The sequence below is a fragment of the Morchella sextelata genome (genome assembly GCF_020137385.1).
Source record: "Morchella sextelata strain SCLS chromosome Unknown scls_4, whole genome shotgun sequence".
Taxonomy (NCBI): domain Eukaryota; kingdom Fungi; phylum Ascomycota; class Pezizomycetes; order Pezizales; family Morchellaceae; genus Morchella; species Morchella sextelata.
Genome location: NW_025408619.1, coordinates 660,957 through 679,067, shown reverse-complemented (window position 1 = coordinate 679,067; position 18,111 = coordinate 660,957). Strand labels below are relative to the sequence as shown.

Here is an 18,111-nt window from a genome sequence, read left to right as displayed (position 1 = left end):
ACCCAGTCTACTAATAATACAGAATACACTCGGGGCCTGCCCAAGACCCTGAAAAACAACCAAGAACATTTAACTCCTAAGTCCGTAACTCAAACTCCTAAACCCGCTAAAACCCCTCAACCTATTTACCCATTCTAATGCACATTTCCCTGTCGATGTTTCCTCTCCATCGGCCGTCTGGTGGATAATCATCAGCGTCGGCTACTCGTAGGTCTCGGATGGCAAGGCTACCTACTCGGGCCTCTTCCCACATCGCTTTCCCACATAGCAGAGTCCTCTCATGCCCATAGGTACCGCCGATAGGTACTCGGTCGGCTGGTAGCTTGCGCCGATTCGCTCCGAGTGATCCGATCTTCGATCCGATTGCTTCCAGCTGTCCCTCATATATCCACCGGTACCAAAGCACTCCCCTCCGGCGGTTTGACGCTCCGGGGGTTATTATTGGGGTCGAAAACGTGTTTTTTATGACTCCGTGTTTTGGTCGTATATTGGTCGCACCACACCCCGCGGGTGCGGTCCAGAGTTGACGTTAGCGTGCAGCGGGTATTGGGATATCTACTAGCCTTTTCTCGTAAATGCTTGGCATGCCCGTAACACCTTCATCCTTTCCTTTGACCGTCCATGACAGTCCTGCCTTCAATATAGGTCTTTTGCCATGTACTGGTAAGGAGGGAAGCTTCTGTTCCAACCTTCTTTGCTTAACAGCGGGTTCCGAACTCGTTTCTCTTTGTCTTTTCAACATGGCTAATAGCCTTGGGCACTACTAAGATCAAAGATCCTTTGGTTCTATTCCCAAGCGAAAATATAGCAGATATGATGTATGGTAGTTTTTGGTAGCGGTTTGGAAGTGTCTTCGTAGCAAAATATAACTTTGGTAGAGCACTGACAGACCAGCTGTTTCGGGTCTTAAACCCATCCTCAGAGTGCTTACAGCAATCAAATAGGCAGAAACACAATCATAATTTATTCAAGAGAAACCCCAAAACCCATATAAAAGAAAACTAGTAAACATAGACTCAAACAGACACTTTTCTACCAGATGATTTCATTGTCCGAGTCTTGCTCAGGCTGAAAAACAAAATCTTCTTTAACCTCCGGGAGTACAACAAGTGGATCCTCTGCTACTACAGCAGCCACTTTAGCCTTCTTCTGAGAGTTGGACTTGCCATTCCCTCTTTTCCGCTTTTGTACTCTTACTGCTGCCACTGGGACAACAGTAGGTTCCTTGGACCAACAATCGGTCCATTTGTGTCTGGACTTGCCGCACTATTGCACAAGTCAGTCTATGCACTCTACCAATAGGGAGTACCGAAAGGCCATACCTTCAAGCATACTTCTGCTTTCCTTCTTTCTTCTAGAATATCCCCCGGGATACCCTTCAGTTCCACCGCTTTGTCTTTAGGTCCGGGGCCCTTCTGGGGTCCGGAGGAGCTTGCAGCTTCTCTTTTCCTCTTGGGCTGCCGGTCCTTCTCCGCAGGAGGATCTTTCTTGGTCCGAGGGGGTGCTTTCTCAGCTGCCAACCCTTGATACCTCTCATGTGTATGCCCTAATTCTCTTAGAGCAGCTATCCGTTCCATCAGGGACTTTGGCTTGGGATTAAAAAGAGCCCAACCCATGCCTAGGTCCGGAAGGAGGGAATTATTGATTTTATCATCCACCAACTGACCCTCATAGCCAGTCTTCCACATCAGCTGAATAATAGTATTGAGGAAGAGATCTATTCCTCGTCGAGCCGTGTGGGTAAGGGTATTCCATTGGGCTACAGCATCATCTCTAGAGATGGCTTCACCGAAGGCTGCTCTAAAAGCATCCACAAAGGAATCCCAACGCTTCCATCTCTGTTCCAACTTCACCGGCATTCCAGCAAGACGGTTGGTGGAGGCTTGATCAATTGAGTTATGGTATGCCTCATACCATCGGATCGCTGCCTCTCCTTCCATCAAGTTTCCTGCATATCGGATCTTAACCTCCTCAGAGGTGAATGATAGGCTCTCAATGGAGAACACATTCTCACATTGCCGGATGAAGGTCTCCACTTGCTCCGCTTTGCCCTGGAACTTGGAGGGTGGTGGTGCCTTTGGTTCTCGGGCCCTGGTTGATACAGAAGGGGGAGAGGCGGCCGGAGGTCGGTACTGCTGGGACATCATTGCCAACAGATGCTTCTGCTGCTTCTCCAATTTCTTCCTAAGGTATCTCCGCCAGCTTCTTCTATCACCACCTTCTGGTTCCGAGTCTGAGCTGTCAGAACTGTCTGAATCCCCTGGGGCGGGAGCGCGGGCCACGGGAGGTGGAGGGTCCTGATTTCCACCGCTTCCACCCTGTGCATTAGCGGGAGGGGGAGCGGCGGCCGCAGCAGGAGGGGCCGCAGGCGCTACTGATGCCGGGTTGCTGGCCAACGGTGAGGTTGGTGCTGCTTGAGAGGCCCCAGACATGGTGAACCTTCCCGGGTTCCTGGCTAGTGGACTGGGAGGTCCTCGGCCTGCACCTGGGAAGAGCTCTCCTTCATAGTCAAAGGTTCGGTCGGCTCCTCCAAGATATGGGAGTACTCCACTAAAGCGGCTGGGAGGTAAGGGAGATGCTCCCACTGCTGGCTGCACAATAGGGATAACTCTCCTAGAGGATCGGACCGGGAACGCTGCGAAGGGGCTGGTCTTTCGCTGCATTGTTCTGGTGGCTGCCCTTGAAGAGGACCTGGAGGAAGGATTTGGTGCCGGAGTTCCTGGTCTACCCACCACCAGCCTTCCTTCATCGAGGGCTCGCTGTATTTCGGCAACAAAGTCTGGTGGGGTGGCTGGATTTGTCCACTCGATCTCCATGGCATCAGCTTCCAGTTCATCTCTTTCCGCATATTTCCTGAGTTCTTCCTGAACAGAGTTGACCTCCATCCTCATATACTCTAGAGCTTCTGCCATGAGAGCATTCTGTGCTGCCTGGCGCTCTTGTACAATAAGGAGTGCCTGTGTTACGGGCATGCCAAGCATTTATAAAAAGGCTAGTAGATACCCCAATACCCTCTGCACGCTAACGTCAACTCTGGACCGCACCCGCGGGGTGTGGTGCGACCAAATTACGACCAAAAAACCCAGAGTCATAAAAAACACGTTTTCGACCCCAATAATAACCCCCGGAGCGTCAAACCGCCGGAGGGGAGTGTTTTGGTACCGGTGGATATATGAGGGACAGCTGGAAGCAATCGGATCGAAGATCGGATCACTCGGAGCGAATCGGCGCAAGCTACCAGCCGACCGAGTACCTATCGGCGGTACCTATGGGCATGAGAGGACTCTGCTATGTGGGAAAGCGATGTGGGAAGAGGCCTGAGTAGGTAGCCTTGCCATCCGAGACCTCCGAATAGCCGACGCTGACGATTATCCACCAGACGGCCGATGGGGAAGAAATATCGACAGGGAAACGTGCATTAGAGTGGATAAAAAGGTTGAGGGGTTTTAGCGGCTTTAGGAGTTTGGGTTACGGACTTAGGAGTTAAATGTTCTTGGTTGTTTTTCAGGGTCTCGGGTAGGCCCCGAGTGTATTCTGTATTATTAGTAGATTGGGTCCTCGAGACATAAGCGAGGGATATAAATACCGTGTCATTCACTGACTAGCCAAACCATTATCGGCGAAATCAGAGTCTTAACAATATAAATCGTTGATACGCGAGTTACAACTTTATTTGACTATACTTTTGAATTACTTTACTCTATCGTGACTTCGAACTCTACCTGAACTATTACGTCGAAGACGGTCGAACATCAAACGCTAACTCTAGTGAATCTTTGTTGATAACGTAGCTCGCGGGGCCCGTATCGGATCAAGGAGATTTCTACTCGACGTTGACTGAAGAGACCTTGGAGACTTCTACCTTTGTAGCTGTTAGCCGAACTCTGAGCTCTGCGTAGTGTACTCTTGTGGTCTGGTACGCATCCCTCACAGTATATTGTTACTCACAAGTTCACTTGGAGTAACGAAGTCACCTCAAAAAAAAACTATCATCATTATCCCCTATTACAATGACTGCCCGAAGGGATAATTATTTCATAGATACCTCGGCCGCAACTGAGGAGGCCGGAGGGGAAGATTCTATGGTAATATCAAGGGCTGCTAGCCCAGACCCCCTACTTACGGGCGGACCCTCTACACAAACTAGGCAATCGAAAAAACGCTCTGTTCAAGATCAGTTCGTGAGAAACATGCAGGAGTTTTTGGATACCCATGAGGCGCAAATGAGGTATCTTGGCGCAGCTGGACAGGCCGTTTGGCAGCAGCTACAAAACCTCCAGGAACAAGTCCAAGGGAGTGGACAAATCCTGGATAAGAAGGTACGGCAGGAAGCCATTGCCCAAAAACAACATCTCGAATCGCTCTTTGAGCTCGTCACCAATGTCCAACAAATGCATGAAGCCGCACGAACCGCCGACCACGAGGTTCTGGATCGTAACCATCGGATTACCCAGAACCAACTGTTGGAGGCGGAGCGACAACTGAGGATGGTACGAGAAGAGCGAGAGCAGGAGAAAGGGGAACAACGAGCTATGTTTGCGCAATTCAAGCAGTCCGATGAGATAAGAAACCAACGGATAGCCGAGATGGAGGAACTACTGCGACAACACTTGTCAGTAGCCCCTTCCGTGGCCAGTGCCCCCTTAGACCCGAATGCACCCCGAACGGTTCCTGTTGGCAATGGCAAGAACCCCCAAAATGCTGGCCCCCAAACGTCAGGAAATGGCAAGCAACCAGAAGAAGCTGGCCCAGTTGGTGGAAATGGAGGCAAGCAACCGGAGGACGCCAGCCCAGTGCAGGGAAACAGTGGCAGGCGACCGGTAGGAGCTGCTCCGGTAGGAGGGAATGGTGGAAATCAACCTCCCCGAAACCCACCAAGAGGGAATGTTGGGGGAGATCCAGAACCTTCCGACGACGATGACGATGATAACAGCGAATGGTTGCATGGTCGGAAGAATTGGAGAATGAATCGAGGCGGGAACCGGAATTCGGCGCCGCCTGAAGACGAGGATATGGTAGATTCACTCGCCAAAATACCATTTGAGTTCGATAATGCCAGGAAGCATAACCTGCGACATTGGCTCATGGAGTGCGAGATCTACTTCGAGCAGAAGCCTAAGAAGTTCCGAACGGACAGGAACAAGGTACTGTTCGCTGGGACGTATACGTGCGGGTTGGCAAAGGAATGGTTCATGGAGTATATCGAGACTAAAATGTTGGGCCCGGCTGGTGCAGACTATGCCACTTGGGCTCGATTTCGTCAGGAAGTCAGGAAACGTTTCCTAAGCACTCAGGAGGCTATGGAAAACGCGATGAAAATGCAGCAGTTTAAGTACTCTGCTAACATCGGCGACTACCTGACGAGGATGGAGATTATGAACCAGCATGCTCAGATGAAAGGGGCATCCTATCGCGCCGCCTTGCTCCAAGGGCTACCAAATGAAATCCGAGAACGCCACTCGCGCTTCGATCCAACCGATGACGACTCCGAGTACATCCAACAGTTGGAACGAGCCGGCAAGGCTTACGAGGCTTATCAGGAGCAGATGAAAATGTTGGGGAAAGCGGAGTCGAGAGGAAAGGAGTCGAACCATGGTGGGAACTCGCGGCAGAAGGAGAAGGGGTTTAAGATCAAGGGAAGGGCTCAGACTGAGGAGAAAGAAAAAGGGCAAGATAAGAAGAGCACCAGCAAGAACAAGTCGGGGAATAAGCCAATATACCACGACTACGACGAAGCCACCAAAGGAGTTCCACAGCCAGTCCGAGAACAGCGAAAGACCGATGGAGTCTGTGTGCGATGTGGCCGAAAGGGTCACCTCTGGAAGTGGTGTCGTTCAGATGCTAATAACAGTGTATCTATCTCCTCTGTCTCCCGAAAGCGTACCCGCGATGATGATGGCGACCACGATATGGAACCACCGGAACCCCAACCTCAGAGAAAGCGAATGAGGCACCGTGCTAGGAAGCCGGCTGCGACGGCTGCTGCGGAGTATACCAGTGGGCAAGCGTTTGTGCGAGAACGCGGATCGGAATCTGAGATGGATTTCGACGAGGATTTTTAGAAGGGGACTCTGATGAGTCAGGTCAGGAGTATCCCCAGATTGCTATGTAATCACTGACGGAAAACAATAAAAAAAATATGAAAAGAAAAAGGCAGGAAGGGAGAGCGTCCCAACCGGAGAAAAAACAGAAGATTGTAGAGGAACCTATTCACGGTCCTCGACCTATCGTTAATCAGTTCCTTTGTTTTGCGGAAAAATGTTTATCTTGTAAGGTGTTGTTGGATACTGGTGCAACTGGTCCTGTTTTGTCTGCTGTTTTTGTTGATAGTTTTGAGGTCCCGAAGGTGAAACGAGACGTCCCGGCCCGAGTATTTGGATTTACGGGAGAAGTTATGAAGGGCACGGGACACGCCTTTACACAACCATTAACTATAATGTCAAGGGGGCATCAGACACAGTTATCATTCGAAATCGCCCCTCTCCCACTTGGCATCGATGCGATACTACCGAACTGGTGGTTGAAAGAACACAAACCGGTTATAGGGGCAAATGGGGAAGTTTCCTACGATGGTGAGAACTGCAAGAGTCGATGCTTCACTGATAAGGAACCTCAAATAGAAATGGACGAGGGTGTATTGGACGATCCGGAGGCCCAATTCATCGGTAGTATTTGCCTTTTGGAAGATGAATCGGTCAACCTCCGCGAAACTCTTCCCTCTTGGCTCCATGGGTTCCTTAAAGTCTTCCTACCATCGGAAGCAGATAAATTACCACCGCATCGATCTTACGACCATGCGATAGATCTCGAACCAGGGAAGCAGCCACCATGGGGACCCGTTTACTCCCTATCTGAAGTCGAACTGAAGGTGCTTCGGGAGTACCTAGACAAAATGTTGCGATTGGGAAAGATTAGGCCAAGCAAATCTCCCGCTGGAGCCCCAATCCTATTTGTGAAGAAGAAGGACGGTAGTCTGCGACTGTGCGTCGACTACCGTGGACTTAACCGTGTGTCCATCAAGAACAGGTATCCTTTACCGCTTATGGACGAGCTGCGAGACCGAGTGGCAGGCGCGGTTATCTTCTCAAAGATTGACCTGAAGGAAGGTTACAACCTCATCAGGATCAAAGACGGCGACGAGTGGAAGACAGCCTTCCGAACACGGTATGGGCATTTTGAGTACCTCGTCATGCCTTTTGGGCTGGCAAATGCGCCGGCGACCTTCCAGAACATGATGAATGATGCGCTGAGGGAATTTCTGGATCAAGGTGTAGTAGTATACCTTGATGATATCCTAATATATAGCAAGTCTCGAGAGGAGCATAGAGAGCTGATCGGCAAAGTACTTAATAGGTTACAAGAATACAACCTAGTCGCCAACCCGAAGAAATCGTTCTTCGAGCTCACCGAAATCGAGTTCCTTGGATATATCCTTGCCCCAGCAGGCGTCACCATGGCACTGGATAAGGTCATGTCTGTTACGAATTGGCAAGCCCCGCGCAGCGTTAAGGAAGTACAGATCTTCATGGGCTTTGCCAACTTCTACAGAAGGTTTATCCACAATTTCTCCGGGGTCTGTAAACCCATTACCGATTGTCTCAGGGGTGATGCTAAGAACTTTGTCTGGTCTATGACGGCCCAAGCAGCCTTCGAAAAACTCAAAACCCTATTTACGTCTGCGCCGATCTTGGTACACTTCTCTCCAGATCGCCAGACTATCGTGGAAACGGACGCAAGTGATTTTGCTATCGCCGCAATTCTATCCCAGGTTATTGACGGAAAGACTCACCCTGTTGCCTTTTATTCCCGAAAGCTTAACCCAGCGGAACTCAACTACGACGTCTGGGATAAGGAGATGCTAGGAATCGTGTCAGCCTTCAAGCAATGGCATCACTACCTCGAAGGACCTAGTCGAACGGTCCTCGTCTACACGGATCACAAGAACTTGGAATATTTCTCAACAACCAAGGTTCTTAACCGACGACAGGCAAGATGGGCTGAGTCTTTGGCGGAATTTGACTTCAAGATTATTTACCGCCCGGGAACCAAAAATGGGAAGGCAGATGCACTATCGCGACGGCCGGAGTACCGTCCTGAAGGGGGAGGCACGCTTGGGAAACAGCCGATAGACAGGTTCTTTAAGCCCGGACAGTTGGCGGAGGAAGAGTTTGTGGTATCAGCGGTGTCGCTTGCCTCCAAGGGGGTGATTGACTGGTCTAAGAATTTTCTGGATCATGTCAGGCAGGCGGCATCGGGAGACCCGACATGGGTAGGATTGAAAGAGAGAGTTGAGCAAGGGGAGAAGCTGGGGGAATTGAAGGACATCGCTGAGAAAGACGGGCTACTTTTCTATAAGAACCGACTCTACATCCCGGCAGACGACCGTATCAAGATCCGAATCGCACAGGCAGAACACGACTCGAAAGTGGCAGGACACTTTGGACAAGACAAGACACTGGAACTCATCACGCGTAACTTCTATTGGCCAAAAATGAACGAGTGGATTGATGACTACGTTCGGTCATGTGACGAGTGCCAGCGCAACAAACCCAGCCGCCACAAGAAATACGGTGCGCTTCTACCACTGTCCACGCCACATTCTGTCTGGCAATCGATATCAATGGACTTCGTCGTACAGTTACCGGAATCAAAGGGATACAATCAAATCTGGGTAGTAGTCGATAGGTTCTCGAAGATGTCGCACTTCATTCCCTTAGTAGCAGAAACGACCGCACAGGATTTAGCGAAGATATTCCTCGGTCAAATATGGCGACTCCATGGGCTGCCTCTTGATATAGTTTCCGACAGGGACGCCAAGTTTACTTCAAGCTTTTGGGCATCCCTTATGGAATTATTGGACGTGAGGATAAGAATGAGTACGGCTTTCCACCCTCAGACCGATGGGCAAACAGAGCGAGTCAACCAAACCCTCGAGCATTATCTACGAGCATTCTGCAACTACGAGCAAGATGATTGGGCAGAGCTACTCCCATTGGCGGAGTATGCTTACAACAACTCGGTTACCACCGCCACGGGTCAATCTCCGTTCTATACCAATTACGGTTACAACCCAAGAACCAACTGGCCGACAGAAGCCGAAGTGGTCAACCCAACCAGTGACCTGTATGCTCACTTTATTCGAGGAGTTCATGATTCTGCTCTCGCTCGCTTAACAGACACCAGGGAGAAGATGGGGAAATACTATGATCGGAAAAGGGACGAACCGCCTAACTTCAAGATGGGAGACATGGTTATGCTCAACGCGACCAACATCAAGACACGACGTTCTACCAAGAAACTCGATCATAAGAAACTCGGCCCATTTAAAATTGTCCGACTAGCCGGTAAACGAGCCTGCGAATTGGAACTACCACCGCAAGTCAAAATCCACAACGTTTTCCATATTGAACTCTTGGAACGTTACCGACAGAGTAGTATCCCAGGCCGTGAACAACGTCCCCCAACTCCCGAAGACGTTGATAAGGAAGGAGAAGTCCTGTATGAAGTGGAAAGTATTGTGGGAAGCCGGAAAAGTAGGAGAGGATTAGTGGAATACCTGGTGAAATGGCGGGGCTATTCGATGAGCGACTGCACGTACCAAGTCATGGACGCTATGAATGAGGAGGTACTTGACCTAGTTCGCGACTTTCATCGAAGGAACCCCAAGGCCGTGAAGGACCAACGCCTGAGACTATAGAGGTACCCTACGGGGCTAAGTCCTTCCCCTCCACAGACACCGCGGGTGATATGTGGGGCAGGTTTACTGGAACCATAGTCTGTCAGAAGATGTCCCGAGACGTGACACCCTGGAAGGGGGGTAAGCTGTTACGGGCATGCCAAGCATTTATAAAAAGGCTAGTAGATACCCCAATACCCTCTGCACGCTAACGTCAACTCTGGACCGCACCCGCGGGGTGTGGTGCGACCAAATTACGACCAAAAAACCCAGAGTCATAAAAAACACGTTTTCGACCCCAATAATAACCCCCGGAGCGTCAAACCGCCGGAGGGGAGTGTTTTGGTACCGGTGGATATATGAGGGACAGCTGGAAGCAATCGGATCGAAGATCGGATCACTCGGAGCGAATCGGCGCAAGCTACCAGCCGACCGAGTACCTATCGGCGGTACCTATGGGCATGAGAGGACTCTGCTATGTGGGAAAGCGATGTGGGAAGAGGCCTGAGTAGGTAGCCTTGCCATCCGAGACCTCCGAATAGCCGACGCTGACGATTATCCACCAGACGGCCGATGGGGAAGAAATATCGACAGGGAAACGTGCATTAGAGTGGATAAAAAGGTTGAGGGGTTTTAGCGGCTTTAGGAGTTTGGGTTACGGACTTAGGAGTTAAATGTTCTTGGTTGTTTTTCAGGGTCTCGGGTAGGCCCCGAGTGTATTCTGTATTATTAGTAGATTGGGTCCTCGAGACATAAGCGAGGGATATAAATACCGTGTCATTCACTGACTAGCCAAACCATTATCGGCGAAATCAGAGTCTTAACAATATAAATCGTTGATACGCGAGTTACAACTTTATTTGACTATACTTTTGAATTACTTTACTCTATCGTGACTTCGAACTCTACCTGAACTATTACGTCGAAGACGGTCGAACGTCAAACGCTAACTCTAGTGAATCTTTGTTGATAACGTAGCTCGCGGGGCCCGTATCGGATCAAGGAGATTTCTACTCGACGTTGACTGAAGAGACCTTGGAGACTTCTACCTTTGTAGCTGTTAGCCGAACTCTGAGCTCTGCGTAGTGTACTCTTGTGGTCTGGTACGCATCCCTCACAGCCTGACCGCCTCGGGTCAACTGATTCTGCAGGCTGTGCTGGAGGTAGGTGTTACGGGCATGCTAAGTATTTACGAAGAAAAGGCTAGTATATACCCCAATACCCTCTGCACGCTAATGTCAACTCTGGACCACACCCGCGGGGTGTGGTGCGACCAATATACGACCAAAACACGGTGTCATAAAAAACACGTTTTCGACCCCAATAATAACCCCCGGAGCGTCAAACCGCCGGAGGGGAGTGCTTTGGTACCGGTGGATATATGAGGGATAGCTGGAAGCAATCGGATCGAAGATCGGATCACTCGGAGCGAATCGGTGCAAGCTACCAGCCGACCGAGTACCTATCGGCGGTACCTATGGGCATGAGAGGACTCTGCTATGTGGGAAAGCGATGTGGGAAGAGGCCTGAGTAGGTAGCCTTGTCGTCCGAGACCTACGAGTAGCCGACGCTGACGATTATCCACCAGACGGCCGATGGAGAGGAAACATCGACAGGGAAACGTGCATTAGAGTGGGTAAATAGGTTGAGGGGTTTTAGCGGGTTTAGGAGTTTGGGTTACGGACTTAGGAGTTAAATGTTCTTGATTGTTTTTCAGGGTCTCGGGCAGGCCCCGAGTGTATTCTGTATTATTAGTAGACTGGGTCCTCGAGACATAAGCGAGGGATATAAATACTGTGTCATTTACTGACTAGCCAAACCATCATCGGCGAAATCAGAGTCTTAACAATATAAATCGTTGATACGCGAGTTACAACTTTATTTGACTATACTTTTGGAAATACTTTACTCTATCGTGACTTCGAACTCTACCTGAACTATTACGTCGAAGACGGTCGAAGCATCATACGCTAACTCTGGTGAATCTTTGTTGATAACGTAGCTCGCGGGGCCCGTATCGGATCAAGGAGATTCCTACTCGACGTTGACTGAAGAGACCTTGGAGACTTCTACCTTTGTAGCTGTTAGCCGAACTCTGAGCTCTGCGTAGTGTACTCTTGTGATCTGGTACGCATCCCTCACAGTATATTGTTACTCACAAGTTCACTTGGAGTAACGAAGTCACCTCAAAGAAAAGACTATCATCATTATCCCCTATTACAATGACTACCCGAAGGGATAATTATTTCATAGATACCTCGGCCGTAACTGAGGAGGCCGGGGAAGATTCTATGGTAATATCGAGGGCTGCTAGCCCCGACCCCCTTCTGACGGGAGGACCCTCTACACAAACTAGGCAATCGAGTAAACGCTCTGCTCACACCCAGTTCGTGAAGGGTATGCAGGAGTTTTTGGATACCCATGAGGCACAAATGAGGTATCTTGGTGCAGCTGGACAGGCCGTTTGGCAGCAGCTACAAAACCTCCAGGAACAAGTCCAAGGGAGTGGACAAATACTGGATAAGAAGGTACGGCAAGAAGCCATTGCCCAAAAACAACATCTCGAATCGCTCTTTGAGCTCGTTGCCAATGTCCGACAAGTACAAGAGGCTGCACGAGCCGCCGACCATGAGGTTCTGGAGCGAAGTCATCATCAAACCCAGACCCAACTACAGGAGGCGGAGCGATAACTGAGGATGGTGAGAGAAGAGCGGGAGCAGGAAAAAGGGGAGCAACGAGCTTTGTTTGCGCAATTTAAGCGGTCCGATGAGGAAAGGAACCAACGGATAGCCGAGATGGAGGAACTACTGCGACAACATCTGTCAGTAGCACCTTCCGTGGCTAGTGCTCCGTTAGACCCTAATGCACCCCGAACGGTCCCTGTTGGCAATGGCAAGAACCCCCAAAATGCTGGCCCCCAAACATCAGGGAACGGCAAGCAACCAGAAGAAGCTGGTCCAGTTGGAGGAAATGGAGGCGAGCAACCGGAGGATGCCAGCCCAGTGCAGGGAAATAGTGGCAGAAGACCGGTAGGAGCTGCTCCAGTAGGAGGGAATGGCGGAAATCTACCTCCCTGAAACCCACCAAGAGGAAACTTTGGGGGAGACCCAGAACCTTCCGACGACGATGACGACGATAACAGCGAATGGTCGCATGGTCGGAAGAATTGGAGAATGAACCGAGGCGGGAACCGAAATTCGGAGCCGCCTGAGGACGACGATATGGTAGATTCGCTCGCCAAAATACCCTTTGAGTTCGATAATGCCCGAAAGCATAACCTGCGGCATTGGCTCATGGAGTGTGAGATCTACTTCGAGCAGAAGCCGAAGAAGTTCCGAACGGACAGAAATAAGGTACTGTTCGCAGGAACATATAAGTGTGGGTTGGCAAAGGAATGGTTTATAGAATATATCGAGACCAAGATGCTAGGTCCGGCAGCCGCGGACTACGCCACTTGGACTCGGTTCCGTCAGGAAATCAGAAAACGTTTCCTAAGCACTCAGGAAGCTATGGAAAACGCGATGAAGATGCAGCAGTTTAAGTACTCTGCTAACATCGGGGACTACCTGACAAGGATGGAGATCATGAACCAGCATGCTCAGATGAAAGGAGCATCCTATCGCGCCGCCTTGCTCCAAGGGCTACCAAATGAAATCCGGGAGCGCCACTCACGCTTCGATCCAACCGAGGATGACTCCGAGTACATCCAACAGTTGGAACGAGCCGGCAAGGCTCACGAGGCTTATCAAGAGCAGATGAAGATGTTGGGGAAGGCGGAGTCGAGAGGAAGGGAGTCGAGTAATGGTGGGAACTTGCGGCAGAAGGATAAGGGGTTTAAGATTAAGGGGAGGGCTCAGACTGAGGAGAAGGAAAAAGGACAAGATAAGAAGAGCACCAGCAAGAATAAGTCTGGAAACAAACCAATATACCAGGACTACGACGAAGCCACCAAAGGAGTTCCACAGCCGGTCCGAGACCAGCGAAAGACCGATGGTGTCTGCGTGCGATGTGGCCGAAAGGGTCATCTTTGGAAATGGTGTCGTTCAGATGTTAACAGCAGTGCATCTATCTCCTCTTTATCCCGAAAGCGTACCCGCGATGACGATGGCGACCACGACATGGAACCACCGGAACCCCAACCTCAGAGAAAGCGAATGAGGCACCGTGCTAGGAAGCCGGCTGCTACGGCTGCTGCGGAGTACACCAGTGGGCAAGCGTTTGTGCGAGAACGTGGATCGGAATCTGAAATGGATTTCGATAGGGGTTTTTAGAAGGGGACTCTGATGAGTCAGGTCAGGAGTATCCCCAGATTGCTATGTTATCACTGACGGAAAACAACAAAAAAAATATGAAAAGAAAAAGACAGGAAGGGAGAGCGTCCCAACCGGAGAAAAAACAGAAAATTTTGGAGGAACCTATTCACGGTCCTCGACCTATTGTTAATCAGTTCCTTTGTTTTGCGGAAAAATGTTTACCTTGTAAGGTGTTGTTGGATACTGGTGCAACTGGTCCTGTTTTGTCTGCTGTTTTTGTTGATAGTTTTGAGGTCCCGAAGGTGAAACGAGACGTCCCGGCCCGGGTATTTGGATTTACGGGAGAAGTTATGAAGGGCACGGGACACGCCTTTACACAACCATTAATTATAATGTCAAGGGGGCATCAAACACAGTTGTCATTCGAAATCGCCCCTCTCCCACTTGGCATCGATGCGATACTACCGAACTGGTGGTTGAAAGAACATAAACCAGTTATAGGGGCAAATGGGGAAGTTTCCCACGATGGAGAGAACTGCAAGAGTCGATGCTTCACTGACAAGGAACCTCAAATAGAAATGGACGAGGGTGTATTGGACGATCCGGAGGCCCAATTCATCGGTAGCATTTGCCTTTTGGAAGATGAATCGGTTAACCTCCGTGAAACTCTTCCCTCTTGGCTCCATGGGTTCCTTAAAGTCTTCCTACCATCGGAAGCAGACAAATTACCACCGCATCGATCTTACGACCATGCGATAGATCTCGAACCAGGGAAGCAGCCACCATGGGGACCCGTTTACTCCCTATCCGAAGTCGAGTTGAAGGTGCTTCGGGAATACCTGGACAAAATGTTGCGATTGGGAAAGATTAGGCCGAGCAAATCCCCGGCAGGAGCCCCGATCCTATTTGTGAAGAAGAAGGACGGTAGTCTCCGACTTTGCGTTGACTACCGTGGACTTAACCGTGTGTCCATCAAGAACAGGTATCCTTTACTGCTTATGGACGAGCTGCGAGACCGAGTGGCAGGCGCGGTTATCTTCTCAAAGATTGACCTGAAGGAAGGTTACAACCTCATCAGGATTAAAGACGGCGACGAGTGGAAGACAGCCTTCCGAACACGATATGGGCATTTTGAGTACCTCGTCATGCCTTTTGGGCTGGCAAATGCGCCGGCGACCTTTCAGAACATGATGAATGATGCGCTGAGGGAATTCTTGGATCAAGGTGTAGTAGTATACCTTGATGATATCCTGATATATAGCAAATCTCGAGAGGAGCACAGAGACCTGGTCGGCAAAGTACTTAGTAGGTTACAAGAATACAACCTAGTCGCCAACCCGAGGAAATCGTTCTTCGAGCTCACCGAAATCGAGTTCCTCGGATACATCCTTGCCCCAGCAGGCGTCACCATGGCACTGGATAAGGTCATGTCTTTTACGAATTGGCAAGCCCCGCGCAGCGTTAAGGAAGTACAGATCTTCATGGGCTTTGCCAACTTCTACAGAAGGTTTATCCACAATTTCTCCGGGGTCTGTAAACCCATTACCGATTGTCTCAGGGGTGATGCTAAGAACTTTGTCTGGTCTATGACGGCCCAAGCAGCCTTCGAAAAACTCAAAACCCTGTTTACGTCTGCGCCGATCTTGGTACACTTCTCTCCAGATCGCCAGACTATCGTGGAAACGGACGCAAGTGATTTTGCTATTGCCGCAATTCTATCCCAGGTTATTGACGGAAAGACTCACCCTGTTGCCTTTTATTCCCGAAAACTTAACCCAGCGGAACTCAATTACGACGTCTGGGATAAGGAGATGCTGGGAATAGTGTCAGCCTTCAAGCAATGGCGTCACTACCTCGAAGGACCTAGCCGAACGGTCCTCGTCTATACGGATCACAAGAACATAGAGTACTTCTCTACAACTAAGGTTCTTAACCGACGACAGGCAAGGTGGGCTGAGTCTTTGGCGGAATTTGACTTCAACATTATTTACAGCCCGGGAACCAAAAATGGGAAGGCAGATGCACTATCGCGACGGCCGGAGTACCGTTCTGAAGGGGGAGGCATGCTTGGGAAACAGCCGATAGACAGGTTCTTTAAGCCCGGACAGTTGGCGGAGGAAGAGTTTGTGGTATCAGCGGTGTCGCTTGCCTCCAAGGGGGTGATTGACTGGTCTAAGAATTTTCTGGATCATGTCAGGCAAGCGGCATCGGGAGACCCGTCATGGGTAGGAATGAAAGAGAGAGTTGAGCAGGGAGAGAAGCTGGGGGAACTAAAGGATATTGCTGAGAAAGACGGGCTACTCTTCTATAAGAACCGACTCTACATTCCGGCAGATGACCGCATCAAGATCCGAATCGCACAGGCAGAACACGATTCGAAGGTGGCAGAACACTTTGGACAAGACAAAACTTTGGAACTCATCACGCGTAACTTCTATTGGCCAAAAATGAACGAGTGGATTGATGATTACGTTCGGTCATGTGACGAGTGCCAGCGCAACAAACCCAGCCGCCACAAGAAATACGGCGTGCTTCTACCATTGTCCACACCACATTCTGTCTGGCAATCGATATCTATGGACTTCATCGTGCAGTTACCGGAATCCAAGGGATATAACCAAATCTGGGTAGTAGTCAATAGGTTCTCGAAGATGTCGCACTTTATCCCCCTAGTAGCAGAAACGACCGCCCAGGACCTGGCGAAAATATTCCTCGGTCAAATCTGGCGACTCCATGGGCTGCCTCTTGATATAGTCTCCGACAGGGACGCCAAGTTTACTTCAAGCTTTTGGGCATCCTTTATGGAGTTACTGGACATGAGGATAAGAATGAGTACAGCTTTCCACCCTCAGACCGATGGGCAAACAGAGCGGGTCAACCAAACCATCGAGCACTACTTACGAGCATTCTGCAACTACGAGCAAGATGATTGGGCAGAGCTACTCCCGTTGGTGGAGTATGCTTACAACAACTCGGTTACCACCGCCACGGGCCAATCTCCATTCCATACCAATTACGGTTACAACCCAAGAACCAACTGGCCGACAGAAGCCGAAGTGGTCAACCCAACCAGTGACCTGTACGCCCACTTCATCCGAGGAGTTCATGATTCTGCTCTCGCTCGCTTAATAGACACCAGGGAGAAGATGGGGAAATATTATGATTGGAAAAGGGACGAACCGCCTAACTTCAAGGTGGGAGACATGGTTATGCTTAACGCGACCAATATCAAGACACGTCGCTCCACCAAGAAACTCGATCATAAGAAACTCGGCCCGTTCAAAATTGTCCAACTAGCCGGGAAACGAGCCTGCGAATTGCAACTGCTACCACAAGTCAAAATCCATAACGTGTTCCACATTGAACTCTTGGAACGTTACCGACAGAGCAGTATCTCAGGCCGTGAACAACGTCCCCCAACTCCCGAAGACGTCGATGAGGAAGGAGAAGTCCTGTATGAGGTGGAAAATATTGTGGGAAGCCGGAAGAGTAGGAGAGGATTAGTGGAATATCTGGTGAAATGGCGGGGCTATTCGATGAGCGACTGCACGTACCAAGTCATGGACGCTATGAATGAGGAGGTACTTGACTTAGTCCGCGACTTTCATCGAAGGAACCCCAAGGCCGTGAAGGACCAACGCCTGAGACTATAGAGGTACCCTACGGGGCTAAGTCCTTCCCCTCCACAGACACCGCGGGTGATATGTGGAGCAGGTTTACTGGAACCATAGTCTGTCAGAAGATGTCCCGAGACGTGACACCCTGGAAGGGGTGTAAGCTGTTACGGGCATGCCAAGTATTTATGGGAGTGAGAGAAAAGGCTAGTAGATACCCCAATACCCTCTGTACGCTAATGTCAACTCTGGACCGCACCCGTGGGGTGTGGTGCAACCAATATACGACCAAAACACGGAGTTATAAAAAACACGTTTTCGACCCCAATAATAACCCCCGGAGTGTCAAACCGCCCGAGGGGAGTGCTCTTGGACTGGTGGATATATGAGGGACAGCTGGAATCAATCGGATTGAAGATCGGACCACCCGGAGCGAATCGGCGCAAACTACCAGCCGACCGAGTACCTGTTGGCGGTACCTGTAGACATGAGAGGACTCTGCTATGTGGGAAAGCGATGTGGGAAGAGGCCTGAGTAGGTAGCCTTGCCATCCGAGACCTACGAGTAG

At 50.2% G+C, this 18,111-nt stretch overlaps 7 protein-coding genes across 7 annotated transcripts; 4 read left to right on the top strand and 3 right to left on the bottom strand.

The window, feature by feature from the left end:
- Positions 1 to 529: 529 nt before the first annotated feature.
- H6S33_010089 (uncharacterized protein) lies at positions 530 to 742 on the bottom strand (the record flags this gene model as incomplete). The annotated part of the gene is made up of 1 exon (XM_044841436.1): positions 530 to 742. The coding sequence occupies one exon, from the start codon at positions 740 to 742 to the stop codon at positions 530 to 532; it is 213 nt and encodes a 70-aa protein (XP_044697232.1).
- Positions 743 to 1,032: 290 nt separating this feature from the next.
- On the bottom strand, positions 1,033 to 1,266 carry H6S33_010088 (uncharacterized protein; the record flags this gene model as incomplete). The annotated part of the gene is made up of 1 exon (XM_044841434.1): positions 1,033 to 1,266. A coding segment is annotated over one exon (234 nt), but the record flags the coding sequence as incomplete, so codon positions are not given.
- Positions 1,267 to 1,322: 56 nt separating this feature from the next.
- H6S33_010087 (uncharacterized protein) lies at positions 1,323 to 2,972 on the bottom strand (the record flags this gene model as incomplete). The annotated part of the gene is made up of 1 exon (XM_044841433.1): positions 1,323 to 2,972. A coding segment is annotated over one exon (1,650 nt), but the record flags the coding sequence as incomplete, so codon positions are not given.
- Positions 2,973 to 4,010: 1,038 nt separating this feature from the next.
- H6S33_010086 (uncharacterized protein) lies at positions 4,011 to 6,062 on the top strand (the record flags this gene model as incomplete). The annotated part of the gene is made up of 1 exon (XM_044841432.1): positions 4,011 to 6,062. One exon carries the CDS (start codon positions 4,011 to 4,013, stop codon positions 6,060 to 6,062), a length of 2,052 nt encoding a protein of 683 aa, XP_044697229.1.
- A 77-nt stretch (positions 6,063 to 6,139) lies between these two features.
- On the top strand, positions 6,140 to 9,697 carry H6S33_010085 (uncharacterized protein; the record flags this gene model as incomplete). Its single annotated transcript, XM_044841431.1, has 1 exon — positions 6,140 to 9,697. The coding sequence occupies one exon, from the start codon at positions 6,140 to 6,142 to the stop codon at positions 9,695 to 9,697; it is 3,558 nt and encodes a 1,185-aa protein (XP_044697228.1).
- Positions 9,698 to 11,898: 2,201 nt separating this feature from the next.
- On the top strand, positions 11,899 to 12,322 carry H6S33_010084 (uncharacterized protein; the record flags this gene model as incomplete). Its single annotated transcript, XM_044841430.1, has 1 exon — positions 11,899 to 12,322. A coding segment is annotated over one exon (424 nt), but the record flags the coding sequence as incomplete, so codon positions are not given.
- A 63-nt stretch (positions 12,323 to 12,385) lies between these two features.
- On the top strand, positions 12,386 to 12,733 carry H6S33_010083 (uncharacterized protein; the record flags this gene model as incomplete). The annotated part of the gene is made up of 1 exon (XM_044841429.1): positions 12,386 to 12,733. A coding segment is annotated over one exon (348 nt), but the record flags the coding sequence as incomplete, so codon positions are not given.
- Between the last annotated feature and the right edge of the window lie 5,378 nt (positions 12,734 to 18,111).